Source organism: Haliotis cracherodii, unplaced genomic scaffold, assembly GCF_022045235.1.
Source record: "Haliotis cracherodii isolate W230 unplaced genomic scaffold, xgHalCrac1.p SCAF_13, whole genome shotgun sequence".
In the NCBI taxonomy this organism is placed as follows: Eukaryota; Metazoa; Mollusca; class Gastropoda; order Lepetellida; family Haliotidae; genus Haliotis; species Haliotis cracherodii.
This window is the reverse complement of record NW_027266268.1, coordinates 3953003-3978520: the sequence shown is the minus strand read 5'-3', so window position 1 is coordinate 3978520 and position 25518 is coordinate 3953003. Positions and strand designations below refer to the sequence as shown.

The 25518-nt window shown below is 41.3% G+C and overlaps 1 protein-coding gene across 1 annotated transcript; it reads right to left on the bottom strand.

The window, feature by feature from the left end:
* Positions 1–8804: 8804 nt before the first annotated feature.
* Positions 8805–17406, bottom strand: LOC139459359 (gamma-aminobutyric acid receptor subunit beta-1-like). Its single transcript, XM_071240822.1, has 5 exons — positions 17343–17406; positions 15306–15445; positions 12622–12719; positions 11231–11584; position 8805 (listed from the first exon to the last, which is right to left on the bottom strand). Coding segments are annotated over exons 1-5 (657 nt in total).
* Positions 17407–25518: the final 8112 nt, after the last annotated feature.

The following is a 25518-nucleotide window of genomic DNA, read 5'->3' as shown; positions in this document are numbered from 1 at the left end:
TGGGTCAAAACATACCATGGCATAACTTCATTGGTTCAACTGCCTTGGCACCAATTAGCTTGGTTGGTTGGTTTGTTGTTTAACGCCGCACTCAGCAATATTCCAGCTATATGACGGCGGTCTGTAAATAATCGAGTCTGGACCAGACAATCCAGTGATTAATATCATGAGCATCGATCCACGCAATTGGGATCGATGGCATGCATCAACTATGTCAGCGAGTCTGACCACCCGATCCCGTTAGTCGCCTTTTACGACAGGCATAGTCACCTTTTACGGCAAGCATGGGTTGCTGAAGACCTATTTTACCCCGGAATCTTCACGGGTCTGGCACCAATTAGCGGCAACATTACAAACAAGAGAGGACATAATGATGTTCGAGTGGATCACACCCACGATCTAAGGGACCAAGATGAAACTGAACTTGGACATTTGTGATGTTTCATTAAGTGCTATTTTGCCAGGTTCAACATTTATTCTTAAGCAGTTTGAGACAAACACCTCATGGTGAAGATCCGGGAGAGAAATAAGTAGAATTGATCTTCAGCAACGCATGCTTGTAAGGGGTGACTAACGGGTCGGGTGGTCAGGCTCAGTTGACTTACTCTTGACGAGTACACCAAAACTAAAACCGGTTAAGATTTCCTGCTTGAAACCTTCCCTGACAACAAGATCCTGGTATTTGCCACCATAGAAAACCTTCGACATCTGTCATCTGTGTGCCCCTTAGAAACCGTTTTTTTCAGATTCTTCCTCTATTCCTGATCGTATAGGAACACACTGCCCGATACACACTTTGATGATAGTCTGCATATATCTCTGATGTATTTCGGGTAATTTCAAACACCCAGAATGTCCAATTCCTTCCCTTATCATCTGCTGAGAAATCCCTACACTGGCATAGCACCACATATTCATGGGGACTTGACTTAGTTTGGTTCTATAAGATTTCCCTACATCAATGTTTATGCCATTACCCAAGCTTAACAGAAGTTGAATCACCACCAGAGAATATAGTCGGGCCTTTACATAATCGTGATGTAGTGTCATCACTGTTTGTTTGTCTCGCACAGTGAGGTCTGTACCATCCCCGTTAGCGCCTCGATTTCGATCAGTTGCCCTCGTGGATGCTGCACTTTCCTTCCAGTCAACTTCGTCTCTGTTCTTACAGTTGTCCCGACGTTCGTCACTAGACCTGGCGAATTCGAACTTCACGCCATTCTACTTCTGTGTTTCTCGGACCTCGGCGATTCATCTGTCACTTTACATTCACTCTTTCCATAACAGCATCCATGACTAGTCCATCATTTCACTTGCATCCAAGATGAAATCTTGTGATAACAGACTTTAGAATATTTTAACGTTATGTTACCCTCTTCAGCTCTCCAAACCTGTAAAGCACCAGACTGCTAAAAGATTCGCCCCGATTATGTTTCTAGGTTTGTCAGCATCACACCCGTGCTCGTAGGTTTCACCAAAGTGGTAAACGTCTGAGACCTGCATCAGTTCGGGCTTTCGTCCCACAATAAGATGACACGCCGTGATATAACTGGAATACTTTTAAAATCGGCGTTAAACCCAACTCGCTCACTCACTCATATCCGATCAAAATCTGCATAGTACGTTATATGCTTCAGCAAAGCGCATGCGTCGTGATCTATCGACAAATGCAACATGATTCACCTCCTCCAAATACGAGAGCTTATATTTTACGAGGGCTGGCTGAAAAGTTCTAAGCCTAAGTGGGATATTTCAATCGGATTGAAACAAACTTTTGCCACTAACAAGTACAATCATTTAATGAATCATAGGCATAAGAACTGCAACTGTAGTGTTATTATTGTCTTTGTACCAGACCATCTTGTGAACCTACCCATTGAAATCACCAGAAATGGACAAAACTGGCTATAGGGCAGTCATCAAGTACCTGCATCTGAAAGGACTAACACCAACACAGATTCATGCTGACATGGTCTCCACTTTAGAGGATGACGCCCCTTCCTTTTCCACTGTAATGAAGTAGGCTGCGGAATTCAAGCGTGTCAGAGAGAGCCTTGATGATGACCCGCGTCCAGGAAGGCCTTCAACAGCAACCATTCCGGAAAACATTACCCGGGTGCATGACATGGTGATGGCTGATCGACGATCAGCGTTGTGGGCATCTCTCATGAGAGGGTTGAGCACGAGTTGGGAATGACAAAAATTTCTGCAAGATGGGTGCCAAAGCTCTTGACAGTGGATCAGAAACGTGTCAGATTCCTGACGTCCCGTGACAATTTATGCCGTTTTGAAGCAGATCCCGATCATCACTTTCAACCAGAAACCAAAATTCAGTCTAAACAATGGAAGCATACGGAATCACCAGCCCCCCAAAAGGCCAAGTCGGTTCCTTCTGCTGGAAAGGTTATGGCTTCAGTCTTTTGGGATTTCAAGGGTATTCTGCTGATTGACTATCTTGAAAAAGGCCAGACTATCAATGAAAGATATTATGCTGACCTACGGAGACAGTTGCGTGGAGCTATCAAAGCTAAGCGACGGGGGATGCTCACTAAAGGAGTCCTGTTCCACCAAGACAATGCTTCTGTTCACAAACCGGTGGTTGCGATGTCAGCGATCCATGATTGTGGCTTCGAACTCATTGACCATCCCCCTTATTCACCCGATTTGGCCCCTTCCGACTTCTACCTGTTTCCCAAAATGACAAAAGGAACTATCCGGTCGCCATTTTCGTAGTAATGATGACGTCATTTCCGCTGTGAATGACTTTTTTAGGGTCGCTGAAGAAAAATTCTTCTTGACCGGTATCCAGGCCTTGCAGCATCTCTGGCAATTGTGTAAACCTGGAAGGGGATTATGTGGAAAAATAAATGAAAACCATCGACTTGGTACGGGTCTTTCACATGCTTACCCACTAAGTGCATACAATGTTGCATAATCAAAAATTACACATATTTGAAGGCAGCTTTAGGAAGCGTGTCGCGTTGTAGGTTTCGTGGAATTACGATGCATGTACCTCAGGGCAGGGATGTTAGTGGGCTATGTATTGGGGAATGAGGAATCTATTAGGAAAACACTATGGGACAGCCGGTAGCTCTGTGTATCGACAAGTCATCCTCAACATCGTTTCTATGGAGCAGCACAGAGATACGGTTACCCCAGCTAAGCGAACTATTAGCCACTATGAATATCAATTAGCAAATTTTTGCCATGACAATCTGCCCCATCGAATCCCTTGGCCTTGATCATCGTACATTCTGATTATGGTCGCCTGTCGAAATAAAAACAGAATATTAAATATCAAAAACATGAAAGTAACCAGTCGGGGTATGCCTACACACACGTTAGTTGTAAGTGGTCAATGGCTTCGCGTGTCGTTGTCGAGATATACGTCCTTGAGTCGTGCAGGGTTCCACGTATCTTGGTTCGAAACCCCAGACAAGCCCTGTTTATTACCCTTGGGTTGAACCCTTCATACACGGGATGTTTCGTTTCAACGAAATAGTAAATCGTAACGATCTCAAACTCCGTGATATCCTATAGCTTTCATGGTAACTCATTCACACACTTGCTTACGGACATTTGGCCAAGAAGTTGAGCTTCAGGTTATCGATGATCTGATATCGTTCAATAATGGTCAGCTAGCCGATTCCCTTCCACTGATTTAGACCCCGACCTAGAAATAAAAGAGACAGGTGAAACAAACCTTTCTGTTTCATATTTAGATCTATGCATAAAGAATGACAAAAAATATCCACAAGACTCTATGACAACAGAGATGACGTCAACTGTCCCAAAGTCAACCTTCCCTTCATGTCGAGCCATATTCCTGCGGCTGCAGCCTTTGGTGTCTACATTTCACAATTTTGAGGTACAATCGAACGAGCATGCTCTTTCTACGAAAATTTCTACGAACGTCATAAGACTCTTGCTCAAAAGTTGATTCATCAGGGTTACAACATTCAAGACCTCAGTAAAGCTTTCAAAACGTTTTATGGTAGACATATGGAGGATATTTCCAAATTCGACCTACCAGTGACACAAGAGATGGCCGATGCAATTCCCCATTTCGACCTGTGCAACATGTTCCCGTTTTTTTTCAGGTGCTCAACTGACTTTCCTTTTCATGTGTCTGTGACGAATGCCACCGGTGGGGCAGGACATCACGAACACTTGTAAAATCACTATTTGATAGAGTTTCATAGACACACACTCATCATATTGTCGGAATCGTACAGTTGAATCTGCTCCTCGCAGATATTTGGTGACCAAGCAGTCCAAAGTTGTCGCAATTCGCTGTGCAGATCTAGAGTTGCGTTTCATAACCTTGCCAGAGCATGTCACTAGCAGCCTTAAGTTTAGCATATTTGAGATATTGGTTTGAAATCAGCATTTTTTATGTTTAGGGGGTCAATTATTTTCCCCACATATTAAACAGGTTTGTTTGTTTGTTGTTTAACGCCGCACTCAGCAATATTCCAGGTATATGACGGCAGTCTGTAAATAATCATGTCTCGACCAGACAATCCAGTGATTGACATCATGAACATCGATCTACTCAATTGGGAGACGATGACATGTATCAACCAAGTCAGCGAGCCTGACCACCTGATTCCGTTACTCGCCTCTTAAGACAAGCATCGTCACTTTTATGGCAAACATGCGTTGCTGAAGACCTATTCTACACCGAATCTTCACTGGTTTATTAACAGGTGTGTTCGTGAGTTTTAGGACAGTTCAAGTTACACAGTTTGTAAGTCGTAAACTTTTATGGCCTGCGTTCCTTGTGTTGGCTGACACGCAGTGATACAACTAACATACCGCTTGAAACGAGTTACATTCAACTCACTCACTCACTTGCATCACACCAGTACTGACAATCAAGAAGTTTCATTAACAGGGCTTATATTTTTATTTCTGAATACAAATAAATAGTATATTCGTCGTTCTATCTATTCATTTCAAATGGTTACAAATCGAATCTACATGATTCAAGAAAAATATCACATCTAGATAAAAAAACACCACATCTTCTAGTACCTCTATGAGAATAATTAATGGGCGCTGAACGACCTCGATAGTTCTTGAAATCCTACCAAGCACGATCAGCATTTATTGAGATAAATAAGCGATGGCTACTAACAAACATACATGTATTCATAACCGTACTTAAAAAAGAACAACAACAGTAATACTTCACTAGTGTCAACGAATGTCTAACAACAGTTGCGTCGTATGTTATATTTCTAGCGTCAACAACATGTTTTACAAAAAAGTATAATTGTTCTCTGGACATGCTGGTTGTCCTGAAAAAAGGTGTTGTGAGATAAAATAAATTCTGCTTGTATGTCATGAGGCAGTGACTGGGGAAAGAGTCCGTCTCATACAAATCCCAGCGCAGCATAGTACGTGGCCGGTTCCTCAGTACAATGTACAAGAATTAGTTCCGGTTACACAAATCGGATGACATGAACAGAGGGTTCTAACAAAACCGTAACTAATGCTTCAGCGTTGGTCCAATAAATAACCCGATTTAGATATGACGAACTGATTTACGTGTTTACTGTATACCGAAATCTATACGGTTATACACAATGAAATCAGGTCAAGCGCGGCGACACAAGCAGCCAGGTCAAACACACACACAAGCAAAAAGGTCAAACGCGGTGACACAAGCAGTCAGGTCAAACACGATGATACACAAGCAGGCAGGTCAAACGCGGTGACAGAAAAGCAGTCAGATCAAACAAAGGTCAATCAGGGTGACACAAGCAGTCAGGTCAAACTAGGTGATATACACACAGTCAGGCCAAACACAGTTATACAAAAGCAGTCAGGTCAAGAGCGGGGCAGAGGCAGTAAGGTCAATCACAGTTACACACAAGCAGTCTTGACAAACGCGGTGACAGGAAAGCAGTCAGGACAAACGCGGTGACAGAATAGCAGTCAGGTCAAACGCGATGATACACAAGCAGGCAGGTCGAACTCGATGACACACAAGCAGTCATGTCAAACACAGTAAAACATATTCGGGGTAATACACAACCAGGCAGGTCAAACACAGGTCAAACTGGGTGACACACACGCAGTCAGGTCAAACACGATGATAGACACGCAGGCAGGTCGAAGTCAGTGACACACACGTAGTCAGGTCAAACACGATGTTACACAAGAAGTCAGGTCAAATACGTTGATACACAAGCAGGCAGGTCGAACTCGGTGACACACAAGCAGTCAGGTCAAGCAACCTAAAACTTATTCAGGGAGGTCAAACGCGGGTGATGCATATGCAGACCGGTCGGACTCCATGATACACAAGCATCCAGGTCAAACACAGATGATACACAATCAGGCAGGTCGAACTCGGCGACACACAAGCAGTCAGGTCAAACACGATGATACACAATCAGGCAGGTCGAACTCGGTGGCACACAAACAGTCAGGTCAGGCACTGTAAAACATATTCGGGGAGGTCCAACGCGGTAATACACAGTAAGGCATGTCAAACACAGGTCAAACGCAGTGACACACAAGCCGGCGGGTCAAACTCGGTGATATACACGCAGTTAGGTCAAACACAGTTATGCACAAGCAGACAGGTCAAACATAGTGACACACCAGCAGTGGATCAAACACGATGACAACACAAGCAGTCAGGTCAAACACGATGATACACAAGTAGGCAGGTCAAACTCGGTGACACACAAGCAGTCAGGCCAAACACGATGATACACAAGCAGGCAGGTCGAACTCGGCGACACCCACGCAGTCAGGTCAAACACGATGATACACAAGCAGGCAGGTCGAACTCGGCGACACACACGTAGTCAGGTCAAACACGATGATAAACAAGCAGTCAGGTCAAACACGATGATGAACAAGCAGGGAAGTCGAACTCGGCGACACACACGCAGTCAGGTCAAACACGATGATACACAAGCAGTCAGGTCAAACACGATGATACACAAGCAGGCAAGTCGAACTCGGCGACACACACGCAGTCAGGTCAAACACAGCAAAACATATTCGGGGAAGTCAAACGCGGGTGATGCATAAGCAGACCGGTCGAACTCGATGACACACAAGCAGTCAGATCAAACACGATGATGCACAAGCAGGCAGGTCAAACACGATGATGCACAAGCAGGCAGGTCAAACACGATGATACACAAGCAGTCAGATCAAACACGACGATACACAAGCAGTCAGATCAAACACGACGATACACAAGCAGTCAGATCAAACACGATGCTACACAAGCAGGCAGGTCGAACTCGGTTATATACAAGCAGTCAGGACAACAACTCGCCCATAACTGGTGTCCCCCGCCGGGATTTTGCTGGAATATTGGCGTAAAAGTACACTCTCTCACATCCCACATTGAAAGATGGGCACAAAACGTGACACGATTATTTACGTATCCAGTGTATTTACGGGTGATAGTCCCCAGGTCTGTTACTTATTACACCGAATACTATCCTAATGACAAATAGTAAGATGAAAAGACCAACAGGAATACCTAATACCATTCCAATCGCTGACAGAAAAGCAGTCAGGTCAAACACGACGATACACAAGCAGGCAGGTCGAACTCGGTGACACACAAGCAGTCATGTCAAACACAGTAGTCCCCAGGTCTGTTACTTATTACACCGAATACTATCCTAATGACAAATAGTAAGATGAAAAGACCAACAGGAATACCTAATACCATTCCAATCGCTGACTCTGCGTTGATGTTTTCATCGGAGGTAGACAACAGTGCAAAGAAGCAGATCATCATAACAATCAGAGGAGGATAGGACAGCAAAGCGCCGCTATAGTCGATAGTCTGAGCAAACGCTCCGTTGTTTTCTTCGCCTGCCATTGATGAACAATATTATATATAGAAACTTAGCTTCAAACAATTCTGAATGGAGAAATGGTTTTCTAGAAACAAACAGATACTTTACAGAAGACTTATTTATGTCAATGACAATTATAAACTTGAAAGTATTCAGTATACTTTAAAGATCATTGTTCCTATATTCACGTTATTTGTTGTACATACATAGGGATTAACCTACGAGCAGAGATGAATTAAGTGAGTGAGTGAATTGGATTTAACGCCGCTTTAAACAGTATAAGTCATATCACGGCGTGTTGACCAGGTTAAAATGGGAGGAGGCCCAAAGTAATGCCGATCTCCGCCATTTACTACTTTGGTGAAACCTTCGGTATTCGAACCAACAATTTCAGGCGTGTCCAAGGGACGCAACTCTGCACAGCAAAGTGCGGCGCCTCAGACGATTTGGCCACCCGTGCTACCAAGATGAATTATGATTATGTATCCCCAGTGAATTCATTTTGTACCTTTCAACATTAATTCACGAGGGACAGATAATTTGATAGTCCTCATGGTTCGTATCTTATTTTTTACATGACCCGTAGTCGGTTTTTTTTGGAGAAAATGTAGAAAAAGAGAGACACGTTGGATCATCTCAGCGCTGTGATTGCTTTTGTTATGGAGAAAGGCTGAGCCTATGGTGTCTAGAAGATCCTACCTACCTGGTTTGTGAGAGAGAAATACAGAGATAACTGTTGGTATCATGATGGCACATCCGCAGGTCATCACAGCAGCAATATACACTCCTGAATCAAGCAAGGGATGCGACATAGCATGATCAGTGAAATACACGTATCATTTGTAAAGAAATCGGACAATATGTGTTGAGCCCCAGAACTTGCTACTAATGTACTAAATGTATACTGAACCGCAAAAGAAACGTCACCCCAAGTAACATTGCATGAAAGTTGTCATTGAAATATCTGGGTAATCTTTGTTAGAGTTTCTTACATTTAACATTATCTTGTCCGGAAAAATGAAATTTGATGATATCAAAACAAAGCAGATGACAAAACCGATCGCCCAAACGCATCACGGTAACAGCCATGGTAACCCGATGCACGTGAGTTCCGTGCAAATTGAAATGCACATGCGTTCCCCCAATTCTTGACCTATAAAAATCCCTCTAAATCGGATAACATTCATTCGTTATTGAATTGCTACCACATGCCAAGATTGACAAGAAATCAGCGACACCAAGCCCTTGGACGATTGCAAGCTGGACAAACCGCCAGCCAATGCATTTCAAGTCCACGTAAGAACCATATACAAGTTCCAACAACGGTACCAGACCACAAACACTACAGATGAGCGACCACGTAGTGGAAGACCAAGGGGTCGTCAGGATCGTCAGATAGTGCGACAGCATCTTCAAGATCGCTTTGTTACTGCTGCGGAAACTGCTCGACAGACAATTGGGACACACCAGCGACACCTCCACTGTCACAGGCCACACCGAGGACCCATTCTGACACCACGTCATCGCCGGGACCGTCTTCAGTGTGCAACACAGCACCAGCATTGGCGCCACCAGCAGTGGAGAAGAGTCCTCTTCTCAGGAAGGATCTCAACAGCAGATGACAGAGAGAAAGTCTGGCAACGCCGTGGTGATCGTTATTCGGAAGCTTAATTATGTTGTTAAGAGAGACTAGTGGGGTGGTCCGAGTATCAGGGTGTGGGGTGGAATTGGACTTGCACAGAGGGTCGGCCCTGTGGTCTAAATTGGTCCAGGGAGAGGCAATGGTGTCACAGCAGCTCGGTACATTGATCAAATCTTGAGACCACAAGCCATACCACATTTTGGCACGTCGCCGCAACCACGAGTTTCAGCATGATAACGCCCGTGCCCACACTGCGAAAGCAACAAGAGACTTTCTCCAGCAGAGATTCAAAGACGGCTGAATGACGTCCGACCAAGGCCGACAACTGCAGCTGAACTGTATCAGGCGTTCCTCAGAGTGTCGGGCTCAAGTGCCTATATGGCCTTCATCAACCGCCTCATCCATTCCATGTATCGACGTTGCACGGCAGTCATCAATGCACATGGCGGACACATGAGGTACTGACTTGTGATGCCATTTTCTCAGAGACTAGTGTTGTGTTTCACTTTAGGAACATTTGACACTCTAATTTCAACCTTGATGATCAGTTTTGCCAAGTTTCATCTTGCCAAGCTCACTGACTCCGAGCCGACGGGGCCTTGTTTTATCCATTTAATGCCGAGCGCCAGGGAGAGTGACAATAAGTACTATCTTTTAACGTCTTTTGGTATGGCGCATTCAGGACATCGAACCAAAGACCTTTAAGCTCAGTGGGCAGACGCTCGAGGCAAAATATGATTTTCAATATGGCTGCCGTGGAGATTCGAACCTCTTAGTCCGGTGGTTTCTGAGGACAAGATATTTACAGACGACGACTACGAGGACGACGACGAACGCCGGAGAAACAGGTCAAGACCTTTAGGCAGGTGAGCGAAACATTCAGGTGAGGCATTCACCTCCATCCTGCGGAATATCAAAACGCTCTTAAATGAGTTATACAACTGTCTTGTCACGCATGACACTTACTGGATAGGAAAGGACTTGTCAATATATGAACATGATTTTATTATATATTATATATGATCTCTTTTGTTCACGCCTAGAAGTATGAAGAGACGGCCACGGCTAGATTCCGATGCCATTTGAACACAATACAAGTGATCTAACCAGACAAAAGTTGGAATCTAGTTCAAAAACGTAATTTGAGTAGAAAAAGTCATTTCTTAAGGTACCCCCAAAATGAAAAAATAAACATCAGGGCGGGGGTAATTGTAGCGACGTGCATGCACACGTGTGTGGGGGGCTGCTTGTACTAGTACGGATTGATGCCATGTTATGGTGCTTGTCTACTGAGACACCATGTCGCAGTTTAACATGAATACCCCACTCAGACACAGTTTACTGACTCTGAGCCGCCGACCAGTCCTTGTCTTAGCCCCTTAATGCCGAGCGCCAGACAGGGTAACAACAAGTACCATCTTTTAAAGTCCTTTGGTATGATTTGGTCGGGGATCGAACCCCGGGACTTCCGCTCTCCGGGCGAACGCTCTACCTCAGACCACGGAGGCGGGAATGCTGATTACAAGGCTAATATAAATCTATGCAATCAAGTATATACCTACCTAGAAGAGAAGGCTCACTTGAAACCGATGGCAGCGTTTCTGTGACATAGGCGCTGAGCATTGTAAAGGACAGCATCACTGTCAGGGTATATCCCGTCTTCTCTCCAGATGAAGCAGGTACAAAAAACACACCAGGCATCAGCAAGGACAGAATGGCCAGGGGTATCAGTATCAGAGGGATGTACCATTTTGAATACCGTTTAAATTTGAAAGTATATTTGATTGCACTATATTCCAATCCTCGAGCATCAGTGATGTTATACGATGTTTTAACCGAACTAGAAAATTCCCACTGTCCGTTGTTAACATAGTTGCTGGTGATGGTTGTGTTCGATTTGAGGAGTACATCAGTGACCCTGTAGGAGGATTCTGTGATGGTCAGTTGACACGTTTGTGAGTCATATGGATAATATAAGATGTTAACTATGCATGTTGTTGTTGTAATCAGCCGGGGTGACCATTCAACTGTGCCATCAGGGAGCATCCTTAAAGGGATTGGTCCGTCGCCGAATATACCAGCCAGTCCTTTTTCGTTGACACTGCAAAACGAGGTTGAATGGTATAAACAATGACAGCTGTCCGTTTTATGTGGACGAAAGCCTGGTGCAGGTTACAGACATTTACTACTTTGGTTCAATCCATGAGTACGGGTATGATGCTGACAATGCAAGATAACACATTTGGTACTGTGGGCGTAACTGTGTGCAGTGAATTGCATCGCCTTCAACGACTAGGAACCCATTGAACCCATTTCCAGGAGAGAACTAACTTTCACCTACGAAAAGTTCTGATACGAACAGTTCCTTTCGTGTAGTCATGGTGAAATAAAATAGATAATACTCAAACTGTATTATAGCATTAGTCTTGGATTTTGTTAGCCATATATTTTTCACTACACACAAGTATGTCATATGTATGTGTACCCAACCGCTGAAAGAGACGTCACTTCATGAAATTAATTCATGAAAGTTTCCCATTAAAATATCCATTTCTTGGGAGTATCTCCTTTTTGACATTAGTCTGTAACCAAACGTTAACTTAATGGTACAAAAGTGACACAAATGCCAAAACGCAGCTCAACAAACGACCATGGTACAAAGTCCCGAATGCTTTCCATGTAAATCAAACTTCACTTATGTTTCCTTGTGCATTGTCTGATAAACGGTACCCCAATACTTGGAACATGCTTATATCGATCCTAGCACCATGCTAAGACTTACGAAGAATCGGCAACCAGACTTGAGCAAGACTTGCATGCTGTTGGTGACCTGGTATCGTTGCTGTAATCTGTAGATGATTCTCACGTGTACATTAGCATTAGTTACCATTCTAGCAGTCAGGCCTAGCATGCCGTCGTCCCAAAGCCTGGTTTCTCTAGACATTTGCTAAGCTGCGTTTTGGCGACCCAATATACCCATAAGTCGTGACACTGATACACAGTTAAACTTAAATGTGTATACAGACCAATGTCAAAAACGAGATTCCTAAAAAATGCATTGATTTTTCAATAAGACACTTTCATGAATTATTTTCATTAAGTGATGTTTCTTTTGCTGTTCAGTATAGATGTAAATACTCAGGAATGTAGATATTTGGTGTCCATATCTCGTCGTTGCCGAAGATGAGGTAGTCAGGCTCTCGGTCACTCCACATTAACCGTTCGTCTTTCCATGTCTAAAATAGAAATTGTCAATCATTATGTATTCTCCAGCTCCTCTGGCTTGGTCAAACCTCTTAACATACGTAGATTCAAAACATGAAATTGTCTTTTGCATCTATTATGCATGCTCTAGCTGGATGTAGTGGTATCGATTATGTAAATGGTATGTTTTATATACTACACTTTAACCCCATAACTAGTGCAAGTTGGAAAGTGTACCCGACATGTCGTAGGTCGATGCTCAATATTTAACTAGTTCCATAATTATTTCTGAAGGGCATACTTTTTAGCAATGACATAATTACTCCCGCATCACACTTACAAGTATATTCATTAAAACAATGTTTCTGATATAGAGCGTTTGCTCGGATTCACTTGACACGATTGTTGTGGAGCAAGCGGATGCCGACAAGGGTAATCTACCACATGTACTGTATTTATGTTACAGCATGGTATTGATAATTATATACAAAACAAAATGTAATGTTGAAAGTTACAAACTATGTCTTTGAGGATTTTTCTAAAGCATTCATAATGTGGAAGAAAATGTTGCTATTATTTCATTCTCATGGCATTAATTACATTGCACATTTTCTGATACTTTCACGAGTAAGGTTGGTAAATACGTCAATACAGACAGGACCAAAATTATTTTTAAAAGAGGAAATAATAAAGCTTTAGAAGAAGGAAAGAGGTACTTCCAGGGGCAAATAATATTATTACAAACTTCCACTTCCTATAAATATTTTTGCGTTTCATTTGCAAGTGAATTTACGTGCAAACACCATACTAGCAATGTGTCCATTCTGTGAAAGAAAGTATTGTTGGAAGTATGCAAATATCTGGCGATGACCTTGCCAATTAAACTTTCTTTAGTCGGAATCGTACAATTGATAATAATATGTTTTGTGAAATCAATAGTATAAATGTTTTAAATCACACTTATATGCAGAATACTGTTTTTCGCATGATAATCTAAGGAGTTGTTGAATATCTTTGGCGCAATTCAGATGTAGCACATAAATTACTGAAGTTGACAGACACATAAACACACCTGTACATTTTGATGATTTGCAGTAAATACTATGAAATAGGAAAACATATGAAAACACAATATCATGTACATCCAAATAAAGATAATTTGCTTCATTAATGTCATGTAACAACAACAAGAAAACTCACTTTCATTGTTTGTATAACATACCATGTCATTATGACATTCAACATGGTAAACTCGTCAACCGCTTTTGTATTCTTTACATTAGGTATCACGGACTTGTGGCATTACAGTATTCCGAATGCATTTATATATCTTCCAATGAAATGTTTCAAAAGAAAACTAACTATTAACTGAAAGGTTATTTTCTTTCTGACATTCAGTATAAATAGCCTCCTAATACTCACCATGTGAAGAAGGAAAACCACTGAAACGGTCTGAACTGCAATGTCCTGAGGATATGAATATCATAACTCATTGATCCATACATCGCATATTTATTCAACAATAGCTGATCTAGTAACTAAATTTTGTGGTAGGTGAAGTAAAAGATGGATAAATTAATTCAAGCCCCGTTTTGTTAGAGGCCATGTGGACAGGGTTTGAGATTCGACTTTCCATATTTATCTCGATAATGGTCCATGTGCTAAGTTAACACAAGGTCAAATACCGAAAGACGGAAAACACAATTAACACAAATGTTGTGTTCCACTGCGAACTTACTACATAGGAATCCTTTGAAATTAAATTTGGTTTTACAACTTGATTTTAGTGGCCAGCATTTCGGTTTCTTTTGAAATCATTTCAGTAACTCGGTCTTCAACGGTCAACGTTAGCCTCACAGAGTTACAAATACAGCATGACAAAAAGCACACAGAACATTCTGGGGCATAAATTTGAAGTACCGAAGCGTACATGTAAATAAATGCCACAAAACCATAACAAACATGATTCCGACAATATCATAAGTATGTGTTTATGAATTATTGTCCAATTGTCATGATACCGGATGTTCACGAAAAGGTGAGCATATCCTGCCCCACCCATTTCATTTGTCACAAACACATGCAAAGGCAAGTCATGCTTTTAGGTGAACAAACGCGGGAACATATGGTACAAGTCAAAATAGGTAATTGCATCGGATATCATATTGGTTAGTGATGCATCAAATTTGGAAATATCGTCCACATGACTACCATGAGACTTTACTGAGTCCTTGATTGTTGTAACACACATCATCGTTTGAGCAAGAGTCGTATAACGCTCTTTAAAATGTTCGTAGAAATAACACGCTCACGGAAGGCTGAAGCTGCTGATATACCAGCATTGCTCGACATAAAAGGAAAGTTTACTGTTAGAAAGCTGAAGACGTCCCTCTTCTCATGCAGTCTTGTGGATAGTTGGGGATGTACGAACGTTAATATAAGGAAGTACTTGTTGGATTACTTGGAACAACTATGGTTACTAATTATTCCAATATTGAATAAAACTAAGATCATACAGATGATATAAAATACACCTAGCATACAAAATTCAGACATACTGCCAATGATCAAAGCAACAGCCATTCGCATTTTAAGTGAGATATTAACTTGCAACGTACCACCTCCTTCAGAACCCTCATATCCAGACTCATGTGTATCGTGGTTTGACCGACTGGCTTAAGTTTTTGGTTGTAGTCTCTTGTGAGGTTGTCTCTCACATCGCTGCATGCCGTTATGTTGCTGCATAGTCCGGATACATCTGCAAGTACAGCATCCCACAGTTGGATACCTACATGTAGGAGGCACGGGTGGCAATTCCCTGTTCAGACGTACGTTATTTACACGTGGAAAAATCATACGATCGAGGGTTCGAATCCCAAATTCGCCCTGATTGTGTTGATTTTTTTTATTTAAACATATTTATTCACCAGGAGTGAACGGGATTTGGGGACAAGTTCTTCCAACTTAGAATGCCCTCTCGTCGGTATTTACAAAATATTCACAATTTCAAATTCAATATATATGCATAAAACATAAAACACTATAGATGAGAGAGAGAGAGAGAGAGAGAGAGAGAGAGAGAGAGAGAGAGAGAGAGAGAGAGAGAGTGAGAGATTGTTGAATGAACAGTTCTTTACACAAATCTTTTAGTTTTACATATATAATGTTGTACTGCCTTAAATATAGCTTCATTTTCTGTAACAACGTGATCTGCATTGCCGTGTAACAGTAAGTGTACCTGATTGTGTTTCTGTGGATATATGCTTTTATGATCATAACGGCACTAAAGTGACCTATTTCTAGGGATTACAACAATTTCCAAACACACCAAGCTTACACCCATTATAAAGTACAACTGTTTATTACTTGCCCGTGAGTGATCACCCGTTTAATAAACATACAGCTGTATTACACATTGTGTAATAGCAAAGCGAGCGCTTATGTACTGCGGGAACAAGTTCCACGAACAAATATTGAAAGCTCTCAACCTCCCTTGGTTTATTCAACGACATTGGATGACAGATCACTGAGAGGAGCTTATGGACACTGGATGACCACAGCGACCCTGCTACTTGGCTGACGTTATATAGCATTTTTTCGCCGTTGGATCTTGCATCAAAATTTCACAAATTACGTCATAGGATATTGAGACGTGATTTTAAACTTCGTGGTGCAGGGCCCAGTTCCACAAGGCGATCGTACTGTCGCGCAACGACTGTCGTAAGTCTGTGTTAAAATATGTGAGTTACGATGACCTTAGGGCTACGATATCTTTGTGGAACGCCTTAATTTTAGAGGTGGGCCGTTGTATGGTTTTAAAGTAATACTTTGTCAAGTTTTAACGTGTTTGAAGTGTTATTGTGTTAAATTCAGTTGGATTATGCTGTGGCTCGTGCAGATATCTGCCTATTCACAAACGACAGTGAAATTCTAAAAAGGTAATAAATGGCAAGTAATAAATAAGATACTAAACTCGCTCCCGTGTAATACCAATGTTATGAGCGATTTACGTCTTTAGCGTCACCTTTTTGGAAAGACGTTATACGATACAGACATTATTGCACTCGTGTATTTTCACTCGTGTAAATATCATATATTATAGCTAAAATGGATAGAATTATCATAAAAACGCCCGCATGTTATCAGAAATGAGCGGGCCACTGTAACTTGATAATGCCCTCATATTACTTGACGACGGGCCATTATCACGCCCGTTGTTAGGTGACGTCATAGGATAGGTGACGTAACGTTCAATAGTGACGTCATCTGGTTTGTTCTATGACGTTTCCATATTTGTAAAAGGGGGTCAGTGACATTCGTGTTGATTGCAGTAAATGTTTCAAAATCGATATTGTTGTTTCTTTTTATTTGATAACAAATTTCATCCATTTTAGCTATAATAACGGTAACGCTATTTTTCAGGGCATTATCATTTGCAGAAGCCCTCGGTCTTTTCAACTGCCCTCCTTCGTCGGGCAATTAATGGAAGACCTCAGGCTTCTGCAAATGATAATGCCCTGAATAATAGCGTTACCCATATATTAGGAATAAAATCTATGTATTACGAGTGACAAAAGACTTGCATAATACGATCGTTATTCCTAATATAAATTTATGATACGAAAACACTTTGTGACAAATCCCTATTTATTCACCGTAGCAGCAAAACAATTCCACACCGAGCAAGAAAAGTAGCCAAGGGGAGCGTTTCTTCCACATGATTATTGGAAGTGACTTGGACTGAACTGACAAATTTTCCCTGCCTCTAACACTATATCTCAGTTCCCGAGGAAATATACAACTGTATAGAAAACGCAAGTGTAAAGATTCGTTCAGTGTTCACCACAATGTTCCTCACAAATCAATCTGTTCAAGGTTTCTCAAGGACATGCATTCATCGGGTGTCAGTTGATGCAAAGTACGATGTGTGGTGATAGTTTGTTTGTTGGATATTCCACAGTCAGCATTATTCAAGCAATCACAATCATGTTGGTCCTTTGGTAGATCTGTATGTGTATTTCAATAATACCGTAATACCAAAGGCTTATGGTACATAATGTAAAGGAAAACACGCGACCAGGTGTATTCCTGAATAGTGCCGACATACTCCCGAGAAATCGTAACCATGCTGTACACAAACTCGCAAGTGGGAAGACAAACACCGTGTTTTGGTAACAGCTTGTTTGTTAGAACCTGACGTCACTGTCAGCAATATTCTAGCTACAACACGTCCGAGTTCTTGGGTAGGTAGATAAGTGCACTTCATTATTATTGATGAGGCAAACAATCATAGTACATAATGTAAAAATACAGAAGAGGCTGTACTTTATAAAACCAGTGACAGATGTTATGAGCATCGTCGCACGCCGTCGGAATTCAGTATTTACATAAAAAGTTCAAGAACATTATAGCATTTTTTTTCTTGTAATTTGTATACCAAAAGTGTTGTGTCTCACACAAAACAACAAATAATCCTCGTTTTGCCTTAAGATAATTAAGACAATATTCTTTAGGAACGGGCATTGTATTTAAATTTAGTGGTACTTGTCCGACAGTAGACTGCTAGGGACCCGTTCTAACCTATATTCTCCAATGGGTTAAGGTGTTAGTTGATCGTTGATTCATATTTTTTTAGATTGTATATATAGCCAAATTTTGACGATAACAACTGAGACTGGTCCGTGTCCCAATATTAACAATCAGAATAAGATAGTATGGAACATATTTCTGTATTTGCTATCTGTCAAAAACAACTCATATGTAGTCATGTTTTGTTACATTTAAATATCCATATACATGGATATGTAAACTACTAACCTAGGTTGATTTCGTTGTTTGTTTGTTATTTTACCGTCGGGGTAACATGACATCCAGTTAACAAGGTTAACATTACCTCATGAGCCTTATTCCCCGATCCATTAACAAGCCTCGTACGACCAGCATAGGCTGCTTGTGATTTGTGCTTACCTTGAATGTCCAAAGGGTTAAGTTGACTTAATATTTCTTTTATTGTTTCTAACCAAACTTGATAATGACAATTTGAAACTGGTCCAGCGCTGTGTTAGCTAAGCAAATGAAAGTACTAAGGGACAACGTTGATGTATGCCTTGATGATTTTCGTAATAAATATTGTTGAAGATGATCCATACTTCATATACCCTGTGATCCTCTGTTCGGTTAAAGGGGCGGTCGGGTAGCCTAGTGGTTAAAGCGTTCGCTCGTCACGCCGAATACCCGGGTTCGATTCCCGACATGGATACCATTTCTGATGTCCCCCGCCGTGATATTGCTTGAATATTGGTAAAAGCGGCGTACAACAATACTCACTTACTCACTCACTCACTCACTCACTCTGTTCGGTTAAAACTCCTCAAACGTGTATTATCCCAGCTTTTAATAAACAGTGTCACAGGACTGTTACACACGCCCGAGTTCATGAGATAAGTTCTCTTCGCTTTCAGTTAGGTGAGCTAAAAACATAATTACTCATGAAGTATCCATGTTTAAATGAAAATCAACACGTCCTACGATTACAATATTGATATTACCTACATACAATCCGTTGTCAATATATTGATAATATTTCGATGTACTCAAATAGTGTCTTTCACAGGTTGGAAGGGGTAAGGTGAGTCACGTATAAGGGGACCAGGACTATGCTTTCCACTGGTAGCATTTTATGTAACCTTTCAGCTTACGCAGTATCAGTTGATTGTTATCATGATTATGAAACCCATTGCTGTAATTCATACCTGTATACCGTACTTATTTGGGTAATTTAATTTGTTTTGTGGTGAGCCTCATCATCGATATGTACGCCTACTCTGTTAACGCCAAGATTTGTTTTTGGCAGAGATTTATTATGGATATGGAACGGGTTTTGTCGCTTTTATTGTAAATAATACTGTAAGTGAGATCCGATTAATGTACATGTACGTCCCATGCTTGAACTGTTCACTTGGTCTATGTACCCTAATCCGTTTTTGATTTTTCATTCTTTGTTTAGTACACATGCACGTTTCTATGTCCACAATGCCATTTCAAACATGCGCAACAATATAAAGGACAGAAGGCGACAAAAGCTAGTCAATGCTTGAAGCCTACCGACGGACACATTCCCATTGCATGGGTAAATTCACGAATGATATAAAACAGGCAATGACGAACACATTCAGAATACATTCTTAAAAGATGAATGCAGGCAGCTGACAGTCTAACGTTTCACTGTGCACGTATAATACTCTTTTCCTGGGAAAGCATGCTCCCCCCCTGTGCTACGGCACACTGTTGCACTCAGTGACAGGGGGCAACTCAGGCTTAAGCTGATCCCTCCCCGTGAAGACCCGGGGAAGTATAGGTCTGCAGCAACCCATGCTTGCCGTAAGAGTCGCCTATGTTTGTCGTAAGAGGTGACTAACGGGATCGGGTGGTAAGGCTGGCTGAATTGGTTGATGCATGTCATCGTATCCAAGTCTTTTCTGCAGTTATGGAAAAATAAAACTCAATTTTGATCCTACGTCAGCCAATCAGAATCGCGCAACACAGGAACTTTGTGATGATTAAATGATCATATGTATTTCCATACTTTGAACTTACCGAATGTGTAAGTTTGTTTGTTTGTTTGTTGTTTAACGCCGCACTCAGCAATATTCCAGCTATGTGACGGCGGTCTGTAAAATTATCGAGTCTGGACCAGACAATCCATCATGAGCATCGATTCACGCATTGGGATCGATGACATGTATCAACCAAGTCAGCGAGCCTGACCACCCGATCCCGTTAGTCGTCTTTTACGACAAGCATAGTCGCCTTTTACGACAAGAATGGGTTTGCTGAAGACCTATTCTACCACGGAATCTTCACGGGTCGAACGTGTAAGTATATGTGGACTCTGCAATTGGTGGTAGATGCTCTGAGAGCAGAACCTGATACTTTTGAAAGGTCAGCATGGTCGTGATAGCAACAGATATCTTTTCTCCTGATTTCAATGAAATCACAAATGAAAGCATAAACACAGTGACAAGCTCACTGCCGAGCATACTATCTTCGCTAGACGTCAGTATCAGTACAAATATCGTTGAGAGGAGCTTGCTATGCTAACCATCAACAGTCGGCGCATCGTGAAGTTTGTACGTTCACGATTCAGGTGGCAAAAGAGAACGAACAATCTTAGAATGGTGACTGGAACAACCATGACTTGTCACAGTACACCAATGTCTGCATTCCACAGTACAGTTAAAATAATCATTCGGACTATATGGGCGTTTGTTTAAACAGGTGCTAAGTACGACATCAAAGGTGAGTTCATATGGAAATTAATATAACAGTAGTGTAAGTCCGTGATAACAGTAAACCGAATCAAAGGCAAACGAAAATGACGGACAGTATGTTACGCAGCTAGTGTTCTCAGAACGAAAACAAAACGATTTTATCTGTATCATAAGCCTCCACATGTCATCTAAAATTTCAAAGAATCATTCCTTTTCCTAAAATTGTAACGTTTTAATCTCGCTTTCACGGGATTTCGTCAGATTTACACGAACGAACGATCGAGCTGTTTGAGGTAATGAGGTACTACGAAACAGAGAGCCATTCAGAAGATATCATGACTGCAAATAAACGATATACTATATGGTGCTATAAGCTCTTACCGCAATAAAATATTCTCATTTGAAGTATGTTTAACTGATTTATTCATACTTCATAACTTCATAATCCTCGTCATCCTTTGGCTGTGATCAAACTATTTCAGGACATTTCAAATGTTGCAAGTAGTGACTGACGTAATTTCCGATCTTTTGTGCAGTTATGGAAACATAACACTCAATTTTGATACTACGTCAGCCAATCAGAATCGCGGAACACAGGAACTATGTGATGATTAAATGATCATATGAAAACTCACACGCAAAAGAAACGCAAGTCGAGTATGAAGTATATACATGTTATTTATTTTCAACAGTAAAGACAAGATATACTAATAGGGCAGGATTGACAAAAAATTGACTGAAGACAGTTTAATGGATTAAAAGGCAGATGACATAAAAAATTCAAATGTTAAGGGTTTACAGTTTCGGGTCTATACCCAAAATGTCAGTCAATACCTGGTGTGACTACCATTAGCATTGATCACTGTCACACATCTCCTGTACATTGAGTGGATCAGACGATTTGTGAAGGCCCTAGGGATTCTCCTGCACACATCCAGAGCAGCTGTGCGTAGTTCATCGGCAGTTGTAGGGACCGGGCGCACATTGTGCAGACGCCTTTGAACCTTATCCCTTAAGTGGTCGATGGGGTTCAGGGGACGATATCGTACTTGACTTCACAAACACTACTTCTCAGTTTCACATATGGCATCCCAAACAAAGGCTTGTCGTTTAATGTCACACACAATTATATTCCATCTATGTGACGGCGGCCCGTAAATAATCGAGTCTGGACAAAACAAACAATGATTGATATCATGAACAACGGCCAACCACCACCACCAGTCAGCCTGGTCAACCACCAGTTAGAGTTAACCGGGAATTCCCACCGGATTTGGGATGATTTGGGCATTGTGTCCTTCCTGCAAACGATTCATGTACAATACAACGTGTTGCACCTTTAGTATATTAATGAGCTTAATGGGGAAAGGTCAGGACTCATCGCATTCTTGTGATATTTTGCTGCTGATCGTAGTCAGTTATGATATGTGCACGTTAGGCACGAGCGTTATCGTCTTGAAACACAGAACGTGGATCAGCTTGGTGCTCAAACGGCACAACTATGGGTGCTGGTATGTTGTTTCTGAAGTACTGGCCAGTGTCCCTTCTATGGACAATATGTATACGCTTTCTGGCAGTCATAGTTATTCTACCAAATATCGTTACAGACCCACCCTCAAATATGTCTTGTTGCCTGACGCTTGTGGTCGTTTGATGTTCTTTAGGACGCCTCCAGACACGTTCACGCCTATCCAGAAAGTCTAGCATGAATCTGGACTCATCTAAAAACATTACACTAAACCGTCGACGATTCCCAATTTATTCTCTTTATATACTATTGGCGTCCGGCTAGAATGCATCGATTTGTTGACGGTGGTACAACATGTGGTCGCTCAGCATGTAGATGAGCTGCATGCAGGCGATTTCTAATCTGGTCAGTAACTTGAACTACGATTGCAGGTGAACAACGATATGATTGGCTGTTTAGGCTCTATTTCTGGGAGCCTGGTTTCTGATTTATCGATCCTGGACTTGTGTTGTTGATCTTGGCACCATGTGCGGGGCCGATCGCTACAATACGTGTCTGCAGAAACTGTTCCAAAGTCTGCAAATCAAAGAATGAGACACATTGAGACACATTGAACATATAATCATGTTATAGACGTCTGTGTAGGGAGCTTACGTGTTACTATGGATAGTATAAATAAACAATCCTAACGGCTCAAAGCGATTTGACCATCTTTCACTGAAGTGTCCAATTCAAGAATGATCCCCTACCGACGTGCACGGAGGAATTGCATGGTCCATGTGCATATTGTTAGATTTTGGTTCCAAAGCGTTCTAGCCCTGGCAGTCATTTTTCAAAGTTAATCTTTCTTCTGATAACCCATGATAACATTTATATTGCATGACCTCCTACTCTTTTGGGAGACTTAGTATATATATTAGTTAATATCTAATGTTCGATAAGATTATGTCGCAGTTCACAAGTTACATTTACTTATTTCCAACTAAGACAAAATTGTTATGGATGAGCAACTTCTTTATTACAATTGGGCGACGTTTCGGTGTAGATTCTAACACCGTTATCAAGCAAAAAATCTCATCCATAACAATTTTGCCCTAGTTACCATTCCAACTTCTAAATGCCACTCAGAGAAGTTATACTTATTTCCAGTGAAATAGGCCAACTGACTCAATATAGTCAACAATGACGTCACACACCCGTATCAACTGGCATTCTGGCTCGCATCGGTTTTGACTTGTACTGGATTTATCAAGGCCTAAACTGAACAATATGATCGCTAGTTGTCATGTGTTGAATATTGATGAAATAGGAATCGATAAACGAGTCGAGGAAACTTTCTATATCAAACAACAATACTTGCATAATGCCAATTCTATTATGGTCATATAACCTTTTATATATCAGTTAGTGACTTTTACTTTATTTATATACACAATTCAATAACAATGTTGAGTACGAGGGCAGTTCAAAAGGTTCTAAGCACTAACTATCAACTATGGGCCATAACAAAGTGAACTAGTCAATGTAGTACATTGTTTGTGTAGCTAATGGCAAGTGTATTTGGTTTGTTGGGGTCGTTTGTATATTAGTGACAGCCGCTTGAACTTGATAGTGGTACCAATGGACTTAGAAATGGAAAAGATCGAGTACCCAGCAGTCATCAAGTTCTGTTCTTAGATAAAAGTAATCCCCAAGAAATTCATGACCGCATGTCAGAAGTGTATGGGCATAAGTGCCCTAGCTATGCCACTGTTTAACGTTTGGCAGCTCTGTTTAAGGCTGGGAGAACATGCCTTGATGGGGACCCTAGGTCTGGACGTCCCTCAACTTCCATCAATTAAGATTCAATCAAGGAGAAAGAAACAACTTGTCAGATAGACGTATTACCATTGCGGAACTATTGCAGGTCTAAGCCATGGACCCATTGAAACTATTATTCATGAGCATTTACAGATGAATAAGACATCGGCTCTTTGGGGCCCAAAGTTGCTTATTTCTGATCTTAAGGAAAAACGAAATGACAAAATATTTCGTCAAATTCAAAAAGATATTAGTAACGGGTGATGAAAAGTGGGTCTACCATCATTGACTCAAAACGTCAATCCATGGAATGGCACCATTCCACTTCTGCGGCACCAAAGAAATTCAATTCTTCAAGATCAGTGAAGAAAAGTTATGGCCACTGTATTCTGGGATGCAAAGGATCATATTAAACTGCTGTATGGTATTTCAGTTAGTTGACACTATAAATTAACATTAGTCCGGACTTGTACACACACGTGCATGGACGTCGCTATATAAGTGCAATAATCTTTGACGCGACGTTAAGCTTAATTTCATCCCACCTCACCTTGTGTGGGTTTTGTGCAACAGGTACAACCAGGAAACAGTCTGTATTGCTTCAGAAGTATTTGAACAAAAATCATACTTTCATATATAAAAACAAGTAAGGTCCCTGTACCTGTAACTGTTCGGATGGGTATGTGTATACAATTTCCTAATGACCAATCACGTTTCATAGGTTCAGTCAGCTATACATCATATACAAACTCAAAAGCCCCAGAGATACAGATGACTTTGTCTTCCTGTTTGCTTCCATTTGTGGATGTCTCATCAAGGTTTAAATGGTACATTGTAACAGCCCAAGGTTGATGTCTTGTTAGCCGATATTATGTGAACCTTATTACGGAGAGTTAAAGAGCGGCTAGACGCTGAAATGATGTGCAGATATACTTTTATTATTCGAAGGCGATGTGCTATGTACACAATTGGTTACAAGTGCACTAATAATATTTTGTCTAAGTAGATCCATTCTTGTTCCAGAAAAGTGTAAGTTGTATAATAAGATCAGTGGTGACTGCAGTAATGTGTTTGATTAGAAAATATAATGAATGGTCAATATATACTCTTCAAAAAAAGAAACGCAAAGCCAGATTTGAGTGAGGTAGGAAAATACATTTGTTCGAGGAACCGTACAAGGTATTGAGCCAAAATATTGTGGAGAGAACACTTGGGGATTGTAGTCATCTCAGTTATTGGTATATGGGAAAAGTCCAAAGTGAAGGTAAGCTACCATCAATGACGCGTATGTCC